At 32.2% G+C, this 21,506-nt stretch overlaps 3 protein-coding genes across 3 annotated transcripts; 2 read left to right on the top strand and 1 right to left on the bottom strand.

Moving 5' to 3' along the window:
• The first annotated feature begins 5,200 nt into the window (after window positions 1-5,200).
• Window positions 5,201-8,625, top strand: LOC17889809 (acyl-lipid omega-3 desaturase (cytochrome b5), endoplasmic reticulum). The gene is made up of 8 exons (XM_006294195.2): window positions 5,201-5,618; window positions 6,295-6,384; window positions 6,932-6,998; window positions 7,505-7,597; window positions 7,704-7,889; window positions 7,984-8,064; window positions 8,160-8,297; window positions 8,412-8,625. Exons 1-8 carry the CDS (start codon window positions 5,308-5,310, stop codon window positions 8,607-8,609), a joined length of 1,164 nt encoding a protein of 387 aa, XP_006294257.2. The 5' UTR covers window positions 5,201-5,307; the 3' UTR covers window positions 8,610-8,625.
• An 828-nt stretch (window positions 8,626-9,453) lies between these two features.
• Window positions 9,454-12,994, bottom strand: LOC17890359 (protein SMAX1-LIKE 7). The gene is made up of 3 exons (XM_006293554.2): window positions 11,706-12,994; window positions 11,370-11,610; window positions 9,454-11,239 (listed from the first exon to the last, which is right to left on the bottom strand). The coding sequence occupies exons 1-3, from the start codon at window positions 12,857-12,859 to the stop codon at window positions 9,632-9,634; spliced, it is 3,003 nt and encodes a 1,000-aa protein (XP_006293616.1). The 5' UTR covers window positions 12,860-12,994; the 3' UTR covers window positions 9,454-9,631.
• A 6,337-nt stretch (window positions 12,995-19,331) lies between these two features.
• LOC17888187 (peptidyl-prolyl cis-trans isomerase CYP19-4) lies at window positions 19,332-20,942 on the top strand. Its single transcript, XM_023783978.1, has 6 exons — window positions 19,332-19,457; window positions 19,699-19,768; window positions 19,876-19,923; window positions 20,048-20,071; window positions 20,284-20,466; window positions 20,565-20,942. The coding sequence occupies exons 1-6, from the start codon at window positions 19,383-19,385 to the stop codon at window positions 20,777-20,779; spliced, it is 615 nt and encodes a 204-aa protein (XP_023639746.1). The 5' UTR covers window positions 19,332-19,382; the 3' UTR covers window positions 20,780-20,942.
• The last annotated feature ends 564 nt before the right edge of the window (window positions 20,943-21,506 follow it).

Genomic DNA, 21,506 nt, shown 5'->3' with positions numbered 1-21,506 from the left:
ATATATATATATATATATATATATATATATATTATTTTTTTTAAATAATAAAAATAGTCGTCGGAAATTCGTCGGAAATAGTTTTCAAAATTAGTTTAATTTATTTATAAAAATGTTCAGAAATTGTCGACGAATTTCCGACCACCGAGAAATTTCGTCGGAAATTGGTAGGAAATTTTCCTACAAAATTCCGACAAATATTTCCGACAAATTTTTGACGATATTTTTTCGTCAGTAATTTCCGACCAATTTCCGACGAATATTAATTTCCGAACAAAGAATTCCGACGAATTTGATTTTGTCGAAATTTCGTCGAAATATGTCATTTCCGACAAAATTCCGACTAATATCGTCGTCGGAAATTAGTTTATGGTAAGTAGCTAGTTACATCTCTTCTGTGATATATATGGGCCTAGATACAATGGTACTCAAAGGCTAGGAATTCGAACATTCTTTACATAGCTATGATCCACCACAAGACCTGAAAATCAACTGTGCTATACGGTTCAGTGCAAGACAATCTTGCACCACTTAATTGTGGTCCATGGTCCTTCTTTTGGTGCTTGTGGTGATGACTCGAAACGTTGTCGTGAGGTTCATGCAGTACATGAAATCTTTTGTTTTCGCAGGCGTCATGCAGTAGATTCTTGTGTGTAAGTGTGTTTGTGACTATGCATGAGCCACGTGAATTGTGGAAAACGTAGGTTCTCTTTTGGTCTTTTAATGAATTTATGAAAACTCAAAAACAATTTCGATCAGTTCGATGATCTCTATAACATATCTAGTAATATTTTTTGTTCGAATATGTTGCAATGCAAAGTTCTGCCCATCTTCTCGAATATGTTTTTGGTCCGATAGTACAAGAATTATATATAAAAAAAATGTGAAAGATTTTGAATTGTAAAGAGTGGGGTTGTTTACAAAAACAAAATGCGAGGTGCATGTTTGATGCACGAAAAGACATCATTTCTTTACGACGTGTTCTATACCCACTCCATTCCCTCAACACTTGGTATTATTTTTTCTCTTTTTGGTCTCAAATCTCAACCAACGGTTGTGTTTTTGTAAAGCTTTTTACAATAGTACTAGTTGAGAATCCAAAATAAAATTTTGTAATGAACAAAGATTCACCAAGATCTTAGAATTTTCGTAATCTTGTTATAGTTGAGTTTTTAAACGTAACGTTAGTTTCTCATTTTTATCTTATGACGTTAGACATATCTCGCTTTAATTGTTACTATAACATTAGACAACCCTTTGATATTGTTTTTTTGGTTGTTAACGTATTAATTTATGGTTTTTCTTAAAGAACATGATTTTCTAACTTTGGTAATACAGTGAGCATCTACGAAATGATTCCTTTATACGTACACGACTTTTCATGAAATACACAGATGGCTAATACAAAAAATAATATAAACATGTTTAAACACGTAGAGACGTGTATGATAAGTGCAGTTATTAGTCGTCGTACGTAATTAGGTAGAGAAATACATATCTCGAATAATCATATAATCTAATTGGAAAAAAAAGTCATAGACCGAGTTTAAAATATAATTATTTTCAGGCAAAACAAAATGGATACTATACTACCGAGTCATGTGCGAATATTGCATAAGTGAGTACTTTTATTTGTTTAATTACGATACTGTCTTGTACTTATATAATAATGATTTCGATTAGGTATACTAAAAATGATGGTAGCTTAGAATACAGTAAAACCTCTATAAATTAATAATGTTGGGACCATGAAAATCTATTAATTTATAGAGGTTTTAATTTATCGATAAATTAATAATTATTAATTTATATTGAGATTTTCCTAATTTGGAAAGTTTTTTCAATAAAATATTTAAAAATAAGATTTCATCATGATAATTAGTATTTTATATAATCATTAACAAAGAAAATAATAATTATTATCTCTTGAAAGAGAATTCTAACAATTTGTTATATAGTAAAATATTAGAAATAAACTCTAACAAAAAATAATGTGTCTATATATACATATATTTTGAAAATTTTACCTAATTATTAATTTATAATATTGATGGGACCATATATTTACAAAGGATTTTCAAAAAAAATATTATCTTATTATTTTATCGAAATGTGTCTAAAATTACACTGGTCCCAACTTGGGACCGGAGAAATTTATTAATTTATAGAGATTATTAATTTATCGAGTATTAATTTATAGAGGTTTTACTGTATATACTACTATTGTGGAATCATCAAACAACAATGCCTGAAAAAAATAAAAATAAAATAGCAATTTCTTTTCTCTCTTTGTAATTTAAAAAAAAAACTAAAAATCAGTTGGAGAAATATGTAATTATATTATATTTCACTATCAAAATTATATTTCACTTCACTATCAATTCAACAGATTTAACAGTCATAACTGTATAAACTAATGTGTATGCATGTGTACATACTGAAAGGTTATATACTCTTATGTTTTGTTCAAATGATGGCTTAAGTATATGTAATGATTTATTCATTACATTGTTTCGAAATTTTATAATAATAGAAAAAAAAAATGGGCCTTCGGAAATCACGAGGAAATCGAAGGATGTCCTCTCGACCATGTGCGTCTGCTAAATAACAAACACATACTTCTCTTTGCAATTTTTGGGGTTTATATACTTCTCAAATTTTGCCCCCCAAAAAAAAAAAACTTCTCAATTATTCTCATATCTCAACACATATAATAAAGTAGGAATGGTACGTAGCAACTAGCAAAGTAGCCCACAGTCGTAAACATTTGTTGGATAGCTAGAACTGTCACGTGCACGCTCATGTCCATATATAACACACACATCATTGTATAACCTTTCCTTTTCCTTGGTTCACTTCATATAAATTGGCAAAAATCCAAGAAAATATAGGCTGCTATGCAATGCAGATTTATATGACTACGATTCTTACAAAATTTGGTTCTAATTTTGATTCTCTAACGAAGTCAATCTATATATGAAAATATAGGCTGCTACGCAATCAATGTAGGCTGCTGCCATCTAAATTTATTCATCAGAAAAAAAGAGCTAGATGATCATTAGATTTTATGGAAACATTAAGTGTAGGTGAAATTAAGTTGTTATTGTTTTGAATTGTGTAAGTGTTATGATCAACAAGTAAATATCTCATTTTGAGAAGCTTGAATGCTTTGAGTTCAAAACCTTACACTACCACAAATGCATGGAAATATCGATGTTATTCTTAAGGATCGACGCAACATCATGCGGGAAATTGAATACGCTAAGTGAAATGTATATCTTTTTTACGGATTTTATACTTACGTACTATGCAAATGATATACAAGCAACAAAAAATGAAGAAACTCAACTGATTTTAACCCCAAAAAATCTTAAGAATGCCTAACTACAAAGATAAAAAAGACCAAATTAAATAGCAAAAGAAACAAGACCAAAAAGAATTGAAAAACATGACACATCAAAGCTCTTTATAGAGTGAGATTCGTGAGATTAATTTGATTGTTTGATTTCATTGATAGGTGAGTCCTTAACTAAAAGATCACTAAGCCATAATGTCATCCATGGACTCATCTTTGTGCCTAAATGTTCAATTATTTTGGTAAAATGCGAACACTCCATTTGATCGATACTAATTTCATTCATCGCATTTTTGATTAATCAAAAAAATTTAAAAGAAAATTTCTAATAAAAAACGTTTAAGTATATATGCGAAAAAAAAAAAAACTCAATGGAAGATTTCATAAACAATTACCACAAAGAGTTTATACAATTGTACCGGAATAATATCGGACACTCGAATATTTCAATAATTAACAAGAAACACAGAAGATAGTCTTAGTATAACCGACCTATAAACAACTAACCACAAAGAGTTTATATAGGTGAGTGAGCCTATGCGAGAGGCAAATCTAGTAGTTAAAAGCTATACAACTGGATTAAAGTCTCTCCTATGTTGTTTCTTGATTTACGATAAACATGGTACGTTTAGGTTTGCCAACTCTAGTCATATATGGTCGATCTTCATGTGAAAATGTTTTTTTCTCAAATAAAGAAAAATTGTTTTCAAGTGAGTAATTGCATATATATAGTGAATTGTGTAGTCAAATACTTATTTATATTCTTGTCGTATAATAATAATAAAAAAAGCATAAATCGTAAATGCGTGTTGCAAAAACAGTTAAGAGAAAGGGAAAAAAAAAAGAAGTGGTCAAGGAAACGCCTCAATATTGCTGTACACAATTCAATGTCTCTCCTCTCTACTAACTAGAAATGTTAATGATTCATTCAAGCTTTTTGAATTTATAAGTATATATGATAATGAACGAAGTTGATAATTAGATATGTATTTTGTTATCTATCTTTTTTTTTTTTTAAGTGCATTAATCGGTGCAGACAATTGAGAAATAAGAAATGGGTGATGTTGGACTAAGTGATTTTAAATTAATTAAAACAGCTTTTTTGATAATCAAATAAATCAAGAGTACTGATGTGCCAGTTTTATTTTAAAATTTTCCAGTGATTAATTTATCAGCCAACTAATTTTTACTACTATATATAATACATTAATACTATCCATTATTTTTTAAGATTTTTTCTTTCTTCTTCTTATACTATTTGTTGTCCATTTTACATTTTACAGTACATATTGATATCGATTAGTTTCTAGCTCCTTTATGTAGTTATCAAAGTATAAGAAATATTTATATTTGTCGTCAGTCCACAAAAAAAGTTTAAGTACATATATGGTAGTTTCTCTAAAGTAAGAAATGAATATAATTTTATTTGGTAAACTTTGGTAAGTGCAAGTAAAAAAAACAAAAGAAAAATACTACTTGTACAAAGAAAAAAAAATATATATATATATATATATATATATATATTTTCTTATAACTTACACGAATTGAAAATTGAAAAGTTTTGTTCTTGTTAATGTTTTTATAACTTACTTTTAATTAGCGTGTGACACTTTTCTCTAATTTGTTTTTTTTTTCATTCAACAACGTAATAAAAACAGCAATTTAAAAACCCAAAAAAAAACAGCAAAATTACCCTTTTTATCCTTCAAATAAAATAAATAGAAAAACTCAATAAATAAATAAATAAAAATGTAATATTATTTATTTATTATTTGTGATTTGTCTATACATCTTCTTCTCTCCCTTTATATAAAGAAATCACACAAACCTCAAAAAATTCATCAAACCCTTTTCTTCTTCTTCTTCTTCACCACATTTTTTTGTTTTTGTTTTCTTTCTTTCACTCATCACATCATATTGAGATCCTCTCTTCTCTCTTTCTTTCTCCGGCGATGGTGGTTGCTATGGACAAACGTAGCAATGTGAAGGGAGATCCCGGCGCCGGAGGAGACCGGAAGAAAGAAGAAGGGTTTGATCCGAGTGCACAGCCGCCGTTCAAGATCGGTGATATAAGGGCGGCAATACCAAAGCACTGTTGGGTAAAGAGTCCTTTGAGATCAATGAGTTACGTCGTCAGAGACATTTGCGCCGTCGCTGCTCTTGCCGCCGCCGCCGTGTATTTTGACAGCTGGTTCCTTTGGCCTCTTTATTGGGCCGCTCAAGGCACCCTTTTCTGGGCCATCTTCGTCCTCGGCCACGACTGGTATAACTCTTTTTAATCTTTTACGTTACTTCAAATTTAATTAGTGTTTATCAAAATTAATTAATTTTTTCCAACTTCATAGTAATTGTCATTTTTTTTTTCCTTTATAAATTGCCTCGAATTCTTAAATTACTTTTGGAATTTGCAAGTTCGAGGAAGTATTTGTCGCTAACTTTGATAATTGTTCTTTTTTTTTTTTTTTGAGGTTACTTTAAATTAATTTATTATTAAGAAAGAAAAAAAACATAAAAAGAGGATCCAAGATTTCTGTTTTTAGATTTTTTGTTTTTGTTCTGTAACGTTCCACGATGATTTGATTAGTCGTAAGACTCGTAACAAAGGAAAATATCTAAAAAGACTTTTACTATTATTATTTATAAATTCCGCATTTCATGGATCTACTACGTTCGAACTTCCCAATTTATAACTTTTATTTATTTCCTCTAGATCTCCTGCATATCATTCATGAAAATATGGACACATTAATATAAATGTACTTTCAAGATTTATACACGTCATATATATATAGATATAGATATTACTTGAGGTTTGTCTTATTAATTTATGAAAAAAACATAGGAAAATATCAATAATTTTTTTATTGCTTATATATATATATATTGTATATGAATAAATTGATGGATGTGAAAATAAATAAAATGATGATACATTGCAGTGGACATGGGAGTTTCTCAGACATTCCTCTGCTGAATAGTGTGGTTGGTCACATTCTCCATTCCTTCATCCTCGTTCCTTACCATGGTTGGTAAGTTCTTTTATTTTATTTTTTTATTCTACCATTATTTTTATTTTTATTTATGGTGTATTGTTGCATGTTAGATCATATTAATTTGATAGCATTACATTTGTTTTTTTTTTGGGGTATATGTATATTTTGTAAATCGATAATAAATAATGCATGTGACTATGTGATGTGGCTTTTTTATATACTTCCACTCCAAAAAAGCATCAAATCTTCTTTAGTAACCAAAGAAAAAAAGAAAGAAAGAGAGTATCAAAACTTTTAATTAAATGCTGTGGGCCTATTTATGGCCCATTAGCCAACCTGAACTTGAAGTAATTTATGTACCTTTGTCTAATTACTGTTTTTTATTGTTTAGTTTGAGATTCATGTACTCCTAAATGTATTTATCATTGGCTGATATTATTTGATGTATGCATAAATTATACGAAACATTATGGTACAATACGTTTGTTACTTATGTATAGAATAAAAACAAGAATTAATTTGTATTTCTAATGATAAAAACAAGAACTAATTTGTGTGAATTTGTGAATTTGGGATTGTATAGGAGAATAAGCCACCGGACACACCACCAGAACCATGGCCATGTTGAAAACGACGAGTCATGGGTTCCGGTAACCTTTCCCTCTCTCCCTCTTTGTCCTCTTCTCGTTTTTTTTTGTTTTTTTTTTTCTCATGCATAATGCTAACTCCTATAATATAGTTTTAGTTTAGGCAAAGTTGAATCCTAATAACGACCATCAGTTATTAAAATAAAAAAGATTTGCAAGTGTCGTCGTCGTTCAATCAGTAAATTGATTTTTTATTTTATTTTAGTGGGTTATAGCCTTATAGAACCAACTCTGTCTAAGTATATAAACTTTAATAATGGACCACTTATATTCGAATCCTTGGCATAGAATAGAACGATGCTCTCTCGAAAATGCGAATACTTTTCTTTCTCTTTTTGGCGTCTTCGTGATATTTTTTCTTGTCTTGATCTTGAATAAACTATACAAAAACAAAGAAATTTAGAATGCACATGCAATGTATTTTTTTTGATATCACGAGTAAAAAAGCATAATGTAAATTTTTTTATATCTTTATAGTACTAACATTTTAAAATGAACAAACGTTTCAGTTACCAGAAAAGGTGTACAAGAACTTACCCCACAGTACTCGGATGCTGAGATACACTGTCCCTCTCCCCATGCTTGCTTATCCTCTCTATCTGGTAATTTTCCCCATTTATTTTTGTTTCTATAACATTTGTTTGAAGTAATAATGGTATAAGCTAAAAATTGTGGTGGGATTGTTTTGATTTGATCTGATTTTGACAGTGCTACAGAAGTCCTGGGAAAGAAGGGTCACATTTTAACCCATACAGTAGTTTGTTTGCTCCAAGCGAGAGGAAGCTTATTGCAACTTCTACTACTTGTTGGTCCATCATGTTTGTCACCCTCATTGCTCTATCGTTCATCTTCGGTCCAATCTCTGTTCTTAAAGTCTATGGTGTGCCATACATCGTAAGTTATACAACTACAACAACTTCATATTTTATATGAAACATTTTTAGATGTTTAGACATAAATTTGGATTTTGTTTTGTTGTTTTTTTCAGATCTTTGTGATGTGGTTGGACGCTGTCACGTATTTACATCACCATGGTCACGATGAGAAGTTGCCTTGGTACAGAGGCAAGGTAAATATCATTTTTAATCCCTAGAGAAATTTGCAATGTTACTATGATTAATTATTTTTGTTTTGGATTAATAGAGGAGTTGTTTGATTGAATAGGAATGGAGTTATCTACGTGGAGGATTAACAACTATTGATAGAGATTACGGAATCTTCAACAACATTCATCACGACATTGGAACTCACGTGATCCATCACCTATTCCCACAGATCCCTCACTATCACTTGGTTGACGCCGTGAGTGGTCGATTCATTTTCATTATATATTAATATTACTGAAGAGAGATTAAGCTAATCCTTTTGATAAAAAGAGGTGATTAAATTAGTGATTGTTTTGGTGATTAATGACAGACGAAAGCAGCTAAACATGTGTTGGGAAGATACTACAGAGAACCACAGACGTCAGGAGCAATACCGATCCACTTGGTGGAGAGTTTGGTCGCAAGTATTAAGAAAGATCATTACGTCAGTGACTCTGGTGATATTGTCTTCTACGAGACAGATCCAGATCTCTACGTTTACGCTTCTGACAAGTCTAAAATCAATTAAAAATCTTCTTTGTTTAGCTCTCTCTCTTTCTCTCTATTAGGAATAAACCAGCACCTCTCTCTTTTGTTTTTTTTTTTTGTTGTTGTTGTTTTTAAGTTAAAACTTTAAAGTGTACTCGTGAAACTTTTTTTTTTTTTTTTTTAAATGTATTTACATTACAAGACGTAAAGTTTTGTTCTTCCTTTTTTTTTTTTAATTTCCGCTTTTCTGTTTTAGTTAACATCAAAAAGATTTGAATAGTGTTTAGTTTTCAGACAAAAGTAAAGTGAAAAGAAAAAGACAGTTCCACTGAAAGTACGACAAAATGCACGCCGTTTGTGGTCCCTGTCTTAACGACAATGAGTGTCACGGAGTTGTCGCTTTTCTTTATATTTTATTAGGCCTTCACGGCCCAAATATGATTATCAAAAGCCTCTTCAATGCATATATCTTAGTAAAATCTAGTCCTTAACTCATAAACACTAAAAAGTAAAAACTCACAAGATTGTAGAAGTAATGCGTTCGAAAAAACCAAGACTTATTGTATATTTTGTCAAAGAAAGATGGAAACAAGCAAAAGAACAAATCCCAAAAATGGCTACGGGCCTTTTGTTTTTCAAATCGTTGTCTGTTTAGCAAAATGGAAAACAAAAACTCTAAATGGAGGTAATGGGAATCGATAATGTCAGTTTCATAGATATTACCGTAAAAGTTTCAAACCGATTTGACATCATGAACCACTAAAAATAGAATCCCAAACTCATGAGTATAATTGTGCTGTCAACATCCGTGGAAAATTTCATGCACCACCTAAATTCATGATCTCATAATTCACTTTGCACACTAGAATACAAAACGAAAAGGATATGCCTGAAACCAAAAGCTATATACCACACTTAATAGCTCAGCTTTAAGCCTATAATAATATACATTTTATAGTGACAAAGCACAAACTCAAACCAAGCCGATTACAAAACTCTTTGAGGAAATCTATGTAACTATCATCACCATATATATATAGATGAAATTACAACAAACACTTATCATATCACTTTGACTCTTGCAGGAAACTTTATTCCAGCAGTTGCCTCTTCAGTCGAAGAATCTCTAGAGGCGACAAGTTTTACGATTAAAGGATTAGCGGAAACATACTTTTGGCTCGCTTCGGCAAAGCTTGGAGCAAGAACAGTTTGCAGCCATTGATCGCATGTTCTCTCTTCGTCTGGTGACCATCTTAAGGCAGCTAGAATCTGAAGGATCGCATCGTTTTCTATCTCTAGGTGTGTTTCAGGTCCAAAGGACCGATGAAAATGCAAAAGAACGTTCCTTTTTATGTTCTTGGCTAACCCATCAAAGTCAATCTGCTTGAACGTCACTTTCCCGTCTACTTGTTCCATAAAATCCTCAAGCCAAGCTTCTGTGTTCTCGGACATTGCAGATGCTTCATCTGCGTTTGCTTCTGTCTCATCCACCGGAAGATTAAGATCAAGAAACGAACGTTGAGACTTAAGGGCTCGAAGCTCTGTAACTCCTGTGTCTGTCTCCTCTTGTCTTCTCTTATTCAGACCACCATTCTTGTTAACGTTCAAAGCATTGTCGGCTAGTTTTATCTGAAGTTTCCAGTTTCTTGCACTGAGAACGCTTTCCTCGGAATATTTGATTGGCTCTTCAAGAACATGACCATCACTGTCTTTATTAATTCCAGAAATAGTAGCAACAACTATAACATTTTTCATACTGATTTCTCTCCCATGTGAATCACGGATTTTTCCAGTTCTCACAGCATCTGACAATCTGACCTGATCAACAAACTCGGCTTTCTCAACGTTTTCAATGAAAACAATAGAATCCGCCCTCCTTGCCACTTCGCCAGCAATATAGTCAACAACTGTTTTCCCTCTAAATCTGTCATCAAGACTGTCCTGCGACTGGAAATCCACACAAATGCAGTTGTCTTGGCCACCGCAGAAGACTTCAGCAAGAGCTGATGCTACTTTCTTTTTCCCGGCTTTATCAGGTCCAAGAAGAGCAAGCCAAACATTACTTGTGTTTGCTATGTGGTTTCTTCTCCTGGACTCATCATCTCTGTATCCACAAACGATTTCGCTAATGGCGTTTACAGCTTCGTTCTGAAAACCGACTTTCCGAGAGAGTAATTCCCTGAGAGACTTGAAATCTTTGCAATACCTTGGGGCCGCCAACAATGGTTTTGCTATGATCATTTCAAAGTCTCTCTTTTCAACTGATATCGGTGTGCTTGATTCCTGGTTTTTCGATGCGTAGATTGTTCCCAACCCTAAATCTGTCGTAACACAGCTCAAAGGCGAGTTTGTTGTGCGACTTGCTGGATCCTCGGTCTGTTTAGGCTTCGAGATTTTTACTGATAAACCGGGTTGGTGTGGCAGATTCTGCGCTTGAGCCATCCCCTGAAAGCTTTCAGATGTCCTAGTGCATACAGTTTTTTCAGTTGGGCTTCCAAGACTCATCTTGGTGTGGCTAGACGGAACCAGCTGAAGCGGGAATTGCGGCCTAACGGGCTGGAAACTGAGTTTAGGAAATGCGGGAGTTTGATGGATCCTTTGACAAATGTCGTCCCATTTCTTCTGCAAAGCGGGAATCCTAGAGGCTAATGCGTTTGGATCATCTTTAGCCTGCACTGAATAAAAGCAAATACGCTCAAGAAACTGCCCTAGGAGCAAAAACATTATGAAAACAAGTTTTTTGTAGCAATCAAACAGTTTCAACAACACTTATTTAGGATAAAGCTCATAAAAGCTGCACCTTTCGGAGAAGTCCTTTGTCTTGTTCAGGCTCCACATTTCGTAACCAAGAAGGTAACTTCTCCGCACATTGATCATCTATAAGTGACCCGGACTTTGCAAAGGCTGTAACTTCTTGCTCATACTTCTCATTACAGAGATGACACCGAGGCAGAGTCTGATTCATTGAGTTACTAAACGGTACTCTAAAATCCGATGTTGATGAGAAAAACCCTCCAAACGGAACAAACGAGCCCATCAAACTGTACATAACCAACATAACATCATCGTTTCAGCACAAAAATTCAAACTTTTCCAACTTTATATACAAAAACAAAGCATATAAATCAATCAATACCTGGATTTTGGATAAACCCCTTGACTCGAAGAAGATGTAATAGGAAGAAGATGAAGATTCCATTCTCTATCAATCATCGGAAACCTCTCAATCAGCTTCAAATACGTCTCGTTACTCGAAACACTCCCAATAAACCAAAGCTTCTCACGGTGAAGCTTCAACAAATCCGAGAGCTTCAACACAAACTTCTCAACAACATCACCTGAGAAAGCCTCACTGGTTAAAACCTTCAACTCTCCAAGATTCAAAACCATTCCTGACTTCAGTCTCCCTAAATCATCAACCTTTACATCGATCCTCGACCCTTCAGCCAAAACTTCACTAATCTCTACACTAACTACACTTAACCCACTAATCTCCAGAGGTAAAAATCCAAACTTTCCTCTGTTTATCGAATCAGTAAACATTTTGAGAGCTTCACCACCACAAGCACCAACTAGTAATGGATTCTTCTTATCTTTCCTCCCCAAAACTTCACCGATCCTCCTACAATTCTCGTCGAAATCAGCAAAAGGAAACCCGAATCTAACCCGACCCGAATCAGATTCCGGTAGATTACATAGAAACAGAGGAGGGACACGAGATCGTGACGTGAATCTCGACGAGAACTGAGACGTCACCGGAGGATGAAGCACGTCGAGCTTAATGTCGGTGCTTCTAAACCCGGCTTCACCAAAGACCCGACTCACAATCGGGTCGTCTAAAATGGATAGTATAAAATACTTCAACTCAACTTTCAAAACCGACGTCGTTTGGGAGCTGTTCCCATGTATCTGATGGAGATGATAAGTCTCCGGGTGACGTCGTTGAGTCGCCTGAGACCTTTTGATCGCAGCCATGAGCGAGTTCGACACCGGAGGATCCTCTTCCACCGCCGTCGGAGACTTCGAAGAAGGTAGCCTGTCCAGAGAAACTCCGACGCAGAGCTCAAGCGCGCGAAACTGGAGACGTGAGGAGTAAGGTGTGTTATGAGCGGCGCGTGAGATACAAACTTCTCTGAGGATCGACGAAGGCATCGTCAAAAGACCCGAAACGGCGTGAAGAGACGTCGTTTGAGCGTGGCTACGACGACGCGCGACGGAGACAGCGTCGTCTAGTGCACGTGCCGTTTCTTCGGTTAAACATTGCCTCGCCGTGGTTACCGGTGTCGGCATCGCCTCTCCGGTCCGGTTTAGCAAAATCCCGATATTAAACCGAACCAATACAAATTCATATAAACAAAAGGAGAAACCAAAACAAGAAACAAGAAGATGAAAAATCAAGAAACTATAATAAAAAGAAAGCGTGAAAATATTTCTTGAAATGGGATTTATACGACAAAGATATCAAAAAACGAGTAGTCGCTTTTACGAAAAAGAAAATGGATTTTTATTATGTATATTTCTTTATAATATATAGTTTTTATGTTTTTGTAAGTTTGTTTACTTTGGTTTCAATCCTCAGAAGGCTTCTGAGAAGAAGATATGTAAAGAAAGAAGAGTCGCTGTTTTGGTGGTCTATTGGCTATGAAACCCCACTAATATATTTTTATTTATTTTATGTATAGTAGTAATGAGTTATAATTATTATTATGAATTGAGTATGAAACTTTTGTATTTATTTTTGTAATGTTGTGTGTTGTGTTATGTGTTGCCCCAAATCCTCGTGTAGTATTGAAAGAGCAAAGGCACATGTGGTGAGCATAGATTCACTATGGCCCAACTCTAAGATCTTCCTTTGCTTTCATTCGCTTAAACTCTTGAATAAATTTTTCGATTAAAAGATTTGACAATCCACATTGTTTTTCACAATTATTCGTTTTTTTTATTGATATTTTTTTTGGTGAACTTTTTTTTTATTGATATGAAAACAGTTTTATTTAGATTCTTTCTTCTCTTATTCTTATCTAAAAGTGAAACTATTCAAGCTCACAAGAAGCAAAAAAAAAAAAAATCTAATAAGTATGAGTGAGTGAGTGAGTATCTATGCCAAATCTTCTACTTTCCGTTTTTTCTCCAACTTGTGTTTGTATTCTGTGAAGATTAACTAACTAATTTCCAAAAGTAAATAGTTCGATTCAGACGAACTGATTCATTTTATATATACTGTTGAGTTTTTTTAGTTATGTTCCTCTTTTTTTTTTTTTGATCAAACATTTTTTTTTGTTAGTTCTATTCTAATTAGTAGTTGGAAGTTGACAAAAAAAAATTAGTAGTTGGAAAAAAGTTATAAGAAATTGTCTGTAAATTTAGTATGTAAATTTTACTCATTTCAAGTATAGATGTTCACCATCTCTTTTATTTCTTGTGTTGAAATATTTTTGGGCAGAACATTTGGCTTGAAAATCTTGATGTATATTTTGATGTGTTTTAGTTCTTTTTATAGATTGTTAAATGTTTTAACAAGTAAAAAAAAAATGAAGATTATATCAATAAACTGAAAATGGAGATGAAAGTATTGTAACAATCATCTAGAAGGCCATTCAACAAAATATAAGACTTGCCATAGGATTATATTCAACTAATAAATATACAGTGTTAAAAAAAAACAAAAGAATAGTTGAAAGAGATAAAATTTTGCATTTTCCTTTATGTGGGATTATTACGGATTTTGCCATTTTTGTTTCATCATTTTCACTTAAATTTTTATGGATTTGCCATTTTTTAATATTTAAAATTATACTTGCTTATGATTTGTTTGCTAAATTTATTGGTTTCGTAACAAATACTAAACTTTTAAAACAAACAGAAAAAAAATCCAAAACATAACATGTAAAAATGTGTATTTTAAATTTTGAAAATGGCTACATTTTGACATATTCATAATTTTGTTTATTTTTAAAGTAATTCATATTATTTCAATAAAGCAATGCTACAACTTTACTAAACTACAAAAATTTTGATCAATTTTTTTAAAAAATCGAGCAAACATGATGATTATGGTAGAAACTGTTGTTCATGAAAAAGCTAAAATGATTTAATGTTACATCATTACTAATACTTTATACAAATAGGATCTTTAAAATAAAACTGAAAAAAATATTTTCATTTTTTTTTTAGATTTATAACTTGAAGAGATAATTAGGAATGATTAACAAAGACAAGTCAACTTAATTATAATTAAGCATATATTCAGTGGTAGACAGTGATATAATTTTACTTTTAAGAGATTAGATGGATGTGATATGGTAAAGAATAAAAGCATGAGTAAGTGATTAGGCCCCAACCCCTTTTATAAATTCCACCACCACCATTTATATTCTTTTTTTTGTGTGTCATTGTCATTCAAAAAGTCTTTTTATTAATAATACTCCATGAAGAAAAAAAAATTAAAAATCAGTATATCATATTTTTTTACCTTTATCTTCCACATTATTTTATATTCTCTCTCAGCCACAAAGGTCTCCTTTTGTCTTTCCCCTTTAGGAAAAGGAAATTTTACTCAATGACCAATCATTATTACCACAAAATAGTTTATTATTTTCAGGCCAATTAAGGACAAACAAACATTGATCATTCGAATATTGGCTGGTTTTTTTTTAAAAAATCAATAATAATTTTGTTTTCAAGTATTTATAATAAGTATACATTAGTAAATATCGTTTCCAAAACTAGTATCACCATTTACACTATTACTTATTGAAGCCATGATATAAAAACCTCTCAACATCGCAAACTGTACGTGAAAATAGCATCTCATCTATATCATGTACAGTATATTAGTATTATGAGAGTGTAGTAGGTATGGTAATACGGTATAGTGACTATGTTTGGAAAAATTAAGATCGCAATAAGTGATCATTACTTGATACTTCTACAATACAACGCAATAATGGATCCTTTTGTTTAGCATCTTGGATACTATAAGCCAAATATTTATCGTTTAAAAGTATACTTCATAGGATTAAGACATATAACCTAATTAGTTTGTACTTAATATCTTTAGTGAATCACTGCTTGAATATCTTTTCAAAAAGCATGTTCTTGACAACAACAAAAAATGTGTAGTTTTACATACTTTTTTTTATTGAAAATGTTTAATATAATTATACATGCTGATTTGTTTTTGCATTCTATTTATCTTATAAGCAACTGAAATCCTGATACAACGAGGACAAAGTAATTGAAATTGATCATTTTGTAGTTTCTAAATCATGTGTTTTATAATTATAATAGACAATATAGATTACACATGAATGATGTGGTGATGGTGACTCTACCGAGGACGATTCTTAACTTTTAAATTTTGATTTATAATCAAAATTGATTTATCAAGATTTTTTTGGCAATGTGTATCATAAAATTTAAAATAATAATTTGGAAATGAATAAACAATAAGAAGAAAAGTGAATCATATTGATTTATCTAGAGGGTTTGTAAAGAAGATTTGCGTTTATTCTACGTGAAATACTATATAACAAAAGACAACGGAAATTGAAACTATCATGCTTTTGAAAATATATTTCTCTTAATAATGGCTTTGATTCATGTCTTTCTTATGAAACATCTCCATTAATTTAGTCTATGTAGCATAATTACATCAATTAAAATATCAAATTGTAAGAATGAGATTCAACTTTCAAAGGAAACAAATCATGAATTGTCGTCGGAGCAATTTGCTTAGATACTTATCGAGGGTTGACGTTACAATATAATGGGAGTAATTAAGCCCCTCTTCGTTAATTAATCTAGATCATTAAATTTGAGATTTATATAGTTTGGTGGTTTATATTGGATTATGATAAATATATCGTTTAACCCCTTTTTCTATAGTCTCAACCACGATTTCGAGGTGTTGTGATGTGAGTGATGGATCGCAGGTAAAGGGACAAAGATAAACATAATTCCTCTGGTTACAAAAAGACGTTGGACCTATTTGGTTTTGGAAAAGCCTATAAAGAAAAGGAGAGGAGATTAGAATTATTATCAAACTAATCATGTTTTTCAACATAAATATTTGGTCAACAACAAAAAATTATATTCACAACCACTCCAAAATTAATCCACATTTTAAATTATTTTTTTGTATTTGAACATTCAAAAAAGTTTCTTGAAAGCAAAAGTTACTATTATAGGTTTAGTAACTTAATGAATGTGAAATCTATGTATGATTATACATACATATATATAGGAATAACACAAAAGTGAGAGATTCCGACGACATTGGACATCTGATTATACGAATAGAATCATGACACCTAAGTTTTTTCTTTTGTCAACAAAAAAACATGAAAAATCAAAGATGAGACAATGGATTGTTATGGGAGAGCGAACTGAAAACTCTCTCGACTCCACAAAGACACAGGAGTCGATTCCAATTAAAAGGTATTCGATTTGACCCTTACTTTTCTATATTATTCTTTTTCTTATTTTCTCAGAGCATCTTAATTATTTTGGTTTACGACAATTTTTTATTATAAATTATATACTTTTTCTGACCATCCACTGATTTAATTACACGATACCAAACAAAGAACATCAAATAAAGAAAGTGGAATCTATTAGTTTCATCTTTTTTTGGATACGCAAATGTGATAGCATCTATTAACGATCACTACATTTCGTAACTTAAGCATCAACTATATAATAAATATGCTGGTTTTTGAAAATATATAATAGTTTAGTTCATTAGGGTTTCTCAACTGATAATTCTAAATACACGACATGATCTTATGAGATGATAGTAAATATAAGTATATTCAACTTCTGAGCCATTCATAATATTAATTTACTGCATGCTGTTTATTATTACAGCTCCAAATTTAAACTAGAGGAGATGTTTTTCACTCGAACACAACGTTCGAAATACCATGCGATCAATATTAAACTTAGAAATCAAAACAAAGTGAAGTGAAAGATTAATTAGTTTTTTTGTCTTTATATAAGGATTGCAAAACACTTTCAATTGTCAAAAGATAACGCAGATGTTTTCATCTTTTCAAAAGTAGTATGTTTTATATTAAAATGCAATGACTTTTTCTTTTATGAGAGTACTTGAGTGTGAAGGCTCCAGCGATTACGGACGTAAAGTCGAATGTTTCAAAAGTAAGTGGATCAACGTGTAATTATGTTAGAAATTTTTCTTTGTAAATATTCCAAGAACATGTTGTCCTATAGCTCCTGACATGCGTCAAGTAATTAGTGTCTTCAAATTGATATGTAAAATAAATATTAAAAAAATGGACGCAACGATGATTATGTTTAGTAGAGAGGGATTGAAACTTTTGGGTGGTGTCGTTGTCGTCTTGGTGACACTACCACGACAATGTTTGTGGTAACTAGTCAATCGTGGTGACCTACTTTTTTTTTGTATGTCTTTGGTAAAGGAGTCAAAAACCATATTAACATTATTGTATGTTAAATTGAACTAAACTTACGGCTTTGATTGGGAAGTATATATATTTAGAAACTGTTAAGGACGTGAATAGAATTGATAAACAAACGGTTAAAACGAGTTATTCGAATAATTGTATGGTTAATATATGCATGCGATTAGTAGAGTTAGTAAAATGAAGTGATTACAAACCACTAGGTTGACAAACGGAGAGTTGGATTTTTCTGATTTTCTTCCATTTCCTTTGAAATTTTATCTCATCTTGTCTTAATGCTTTTTTAAGAAACGTCAAAATTTACAATATAATTTGTTGTATAATTATTAATGTTTATATTTTGTGGTCATACATGGTTAAATCTTCATGTTTTTCCACATTCTTATTCATTCAAAGGAAAAAAAAAAATCAAAGCTTCGATTTAGGGTTAGTTGATAATTGGTGTGCTATTATCATGTTTTAAATTAAAGTTTATATATTTTCTGTACTTTGAAAATGTTGATACCATTGGAAAATAATCAATGGGGAAGCTTTTTAGTACTTTAAACCGTCCAAACTCTTACATTTTGACTTAAATGTGTTCTTACATATTAGTTTAAGACTTTTGTCGTGATGTTTTTTCTCATACACAAGAGTTTTTTTTTTTTTGGTCGTATAAATAAAGTATATAAGTTATGTAAAGAGCAATAAAAAGGTTTTACTAAGATAAAGACAACTTGAATAGTTTTTTATGATGAATTTTAGCGTGATATATTATCACACACTTACTTATATGTAGCGCAACAATATATATATATTCTGGTAAATTGATCTTCTTTTACATAGAATAATAACATGATAAATATAAATCTCACTGCTATGACAAAAAAAAAACTCACTGTAATTATAGGAATAAACCTGGCTAAAAACTTCAGTTTAATAATTATATATCATCACATAGAAAAAAAAAAGTAGGAAGCAAAATACAAAATCAAGAGTCTTGTGTAGGCTTTGTAGCTATTAACTTTCTAAGAAAAGTAGAGTTTTCAGTGCAAAGTCATTTGTCTTTGTTGAAAATCACAAAAACCACAGATACACTAAAAGATTCAGTTTCATGAATCATGATGGATGATGAAATTTGAGAAATTTTACCTAAATAAATATTGTTAACTAAAAATGTACTATATTTTAAATACTTATAAATTATTTAAAATTTAGACCATAAATTACACTAGACCATAAATTACAAATTACCAATTGTAAAAGCCCACAATAAAACCCACTAAGAAGTCCAGTAAACAACTCCCGGCGTATGTTAGCTTCTTTCAAGTTGGATCATCGTCAAAAACATAAACCTTCTTCAGCTCAGTACTCTGTTTTCGATTGAGAAGATGACGAAGATGGCGAGATCAAGCTCTATTCTATGTGGAACTCTCCTCCTTCTCGGAGCCGTAGCTTTAATCGAGGTAACCTTTTTGTTTCATATCCTCACGAACTCTTGATCTTGTTCAAATGTTATCGTTACCACAATTATCCAGATCTACAACGTTCTAATTGAAGTCACCCAGATTTGTTTAAAGCTTCTAGTGTTATCTACAAACATGTACTTAGGTTTCAGGAATTAAGAACGATGTGATCAATGTTTCCTATAGATTTATGGAAAGTGACAGTTTTCAAATCTCTGTTGATTTTGTGGTTTTGATTTAGGCAAAAGAAGATCTCAAGGAGATTACTCACAAGGTTTACTTCGATGTAGAGATTGAAGGCAAATCCGCTGGTATGAGTTCAGATGAACTTGGTGAAAATGTTTGTTCTTCAGTTTACAGATTCTTTGGTTTCTTTTGATGTTTGATTGATTCTCTGATTACTATTATTATGTCGCAGGTCGCGTTGTTATAGGACTATTTGGCAAGGCAGTTCCTAAAACTGCAGGTGAAGTAATATTGTTTTGAAGTTTTTGATTATGTTTCTAGACTATGTTAATGTTTTGCACACATAAGAGTTTGGAAAATCCAAGGGAGTAATTCTTGAATGTGTGTGTTTTTTCTTCTTGCAGAAAACTTCAGAGCTCTTTGCACAGGTATGGTTTCACCATATAAACTCTGTTATATTATCCACAATATTGTTTCAATACTACAAGGCAAAAGACGAGTGTGCCAGTGTCTGTCTTTAAGAACCTTTGTTATGATGGGGATCATCTGATTTGAGATTATATTTGGAATGTTTTGTAGCTGAAATTTTTTAAAAAGATTTTTGGAGCTGGGGTTGTGAAAAAGGTTTAAATTTTGACAGGGGAGAAAGGTGTTGGGAAGAGTGGGAAGCCTCTACACTACAAGGGAAGCAAATTCCATCGAATTATTCCCAGCTTTATGATCCAGGGAGGTGACTTCACGCATGGAAACGGTATGGGTGGAGAATCAATCTACGGTCAGAAGTTTGCAGATGAGAACTTCAAGCTGAAGCACACCGGGCCAGGTGATTTATCGTTTTCTTCCTTGTATTGTAAGCCAAGTTTGGCGAGTGTCGTAAAATTGTTGTCAAGGCTGATGGTTGATATGTGAAAATCAACACAGGCTTGCTTTCGATGGCAAACTCGGGAGAAGACACAAACGGTTCGCAGTTTTTTATTACGACCGTGAAAACAAGCTGGTTAGATGGAAGGCATGTGGTGTTTGGGAAAGTGGTGCAAGGAATGGATGTTGTCTATAAGATTGAAGCCGAGGGAAAGCAAAGCGGAACTCCTAAGAGCAAAGTCGTAATTGCAGACAGTGGAGAACTTCCTCTCTAAAACCCTTCTTCTTCTTCTTCTTCTGGAGAAATAGGATTTTAAAGTTACTCTTACGATATTGTAAACATGTCCAAATGCTACAAGAACAGATTCAGTTTCAGTTTCAAAGGTTGGGGTTTTATAATCAATAATATTGACTTATAGAGTTTTGCTTTTGTTTTGATTTGATTTTTTTGTTTCTGGTGGTGTGGTTGGTGAATGTCAAGAAATTCAGATGGTTTTTTAAGGGATTTTAATCATTTGCATGCTCATCCTTAAGTAGAGTTGGCAAATATGTAACTCAAGGACTTCATTTTACAGAAGCAAACTCTGTGTGCGCATATACACAACAATCAACACTCTATGAGGATCTCAGATGTGTTCTCCCCAATACTATTAATCTTATCATTATTCATCACGCTTCTAGCCTCCGTCACAATCTTAGTTGTTGTTCCCACACCTCACCGAGCTGGTTAAATCGCAAGGCTTTGCTAAACCGGCGTAGCTGTTCTAAACGACCCCTGGCTCCGGAACAGAGTCATCTCAACTTCGCATATGTTTTGTTGTAGAAATATATAAACTATGATTGAACAAATGTCAAAATGAAGAGAAAACTCACGTATGAGAGATTTTTATCTTATTCAAATAATTTATAAATAGTTAATTCTAATCTTATTTTACTTAATCGTGCATATCTTAGATATTTTTATCTCTTAAAAAAACGGGAATGCAAAGTTATTTACATGAT

Source organism: Capsella rubella, unplaced genomic scaffold, assembly GCF_000375325.1.
Source record: "Capsella rubella cultivar Monte Gargano unplaced genomic scaffold, Caprub1_0 scaffold_4, whole genome shotgun sequence".
NCBI classification, from domain to species: domain Eukaryota; kingdom Viridiplantae; phylum Streptophyta; class Magnoliopsida; order Brassicales; family Brassicaceae; genus Capsella; species Capsella rubella.
The sequence above is the reverse complement of the archived record's forward strand: the minus strand, read 5'-3'. Positions and strand labels throughout refer to the sequence as shown.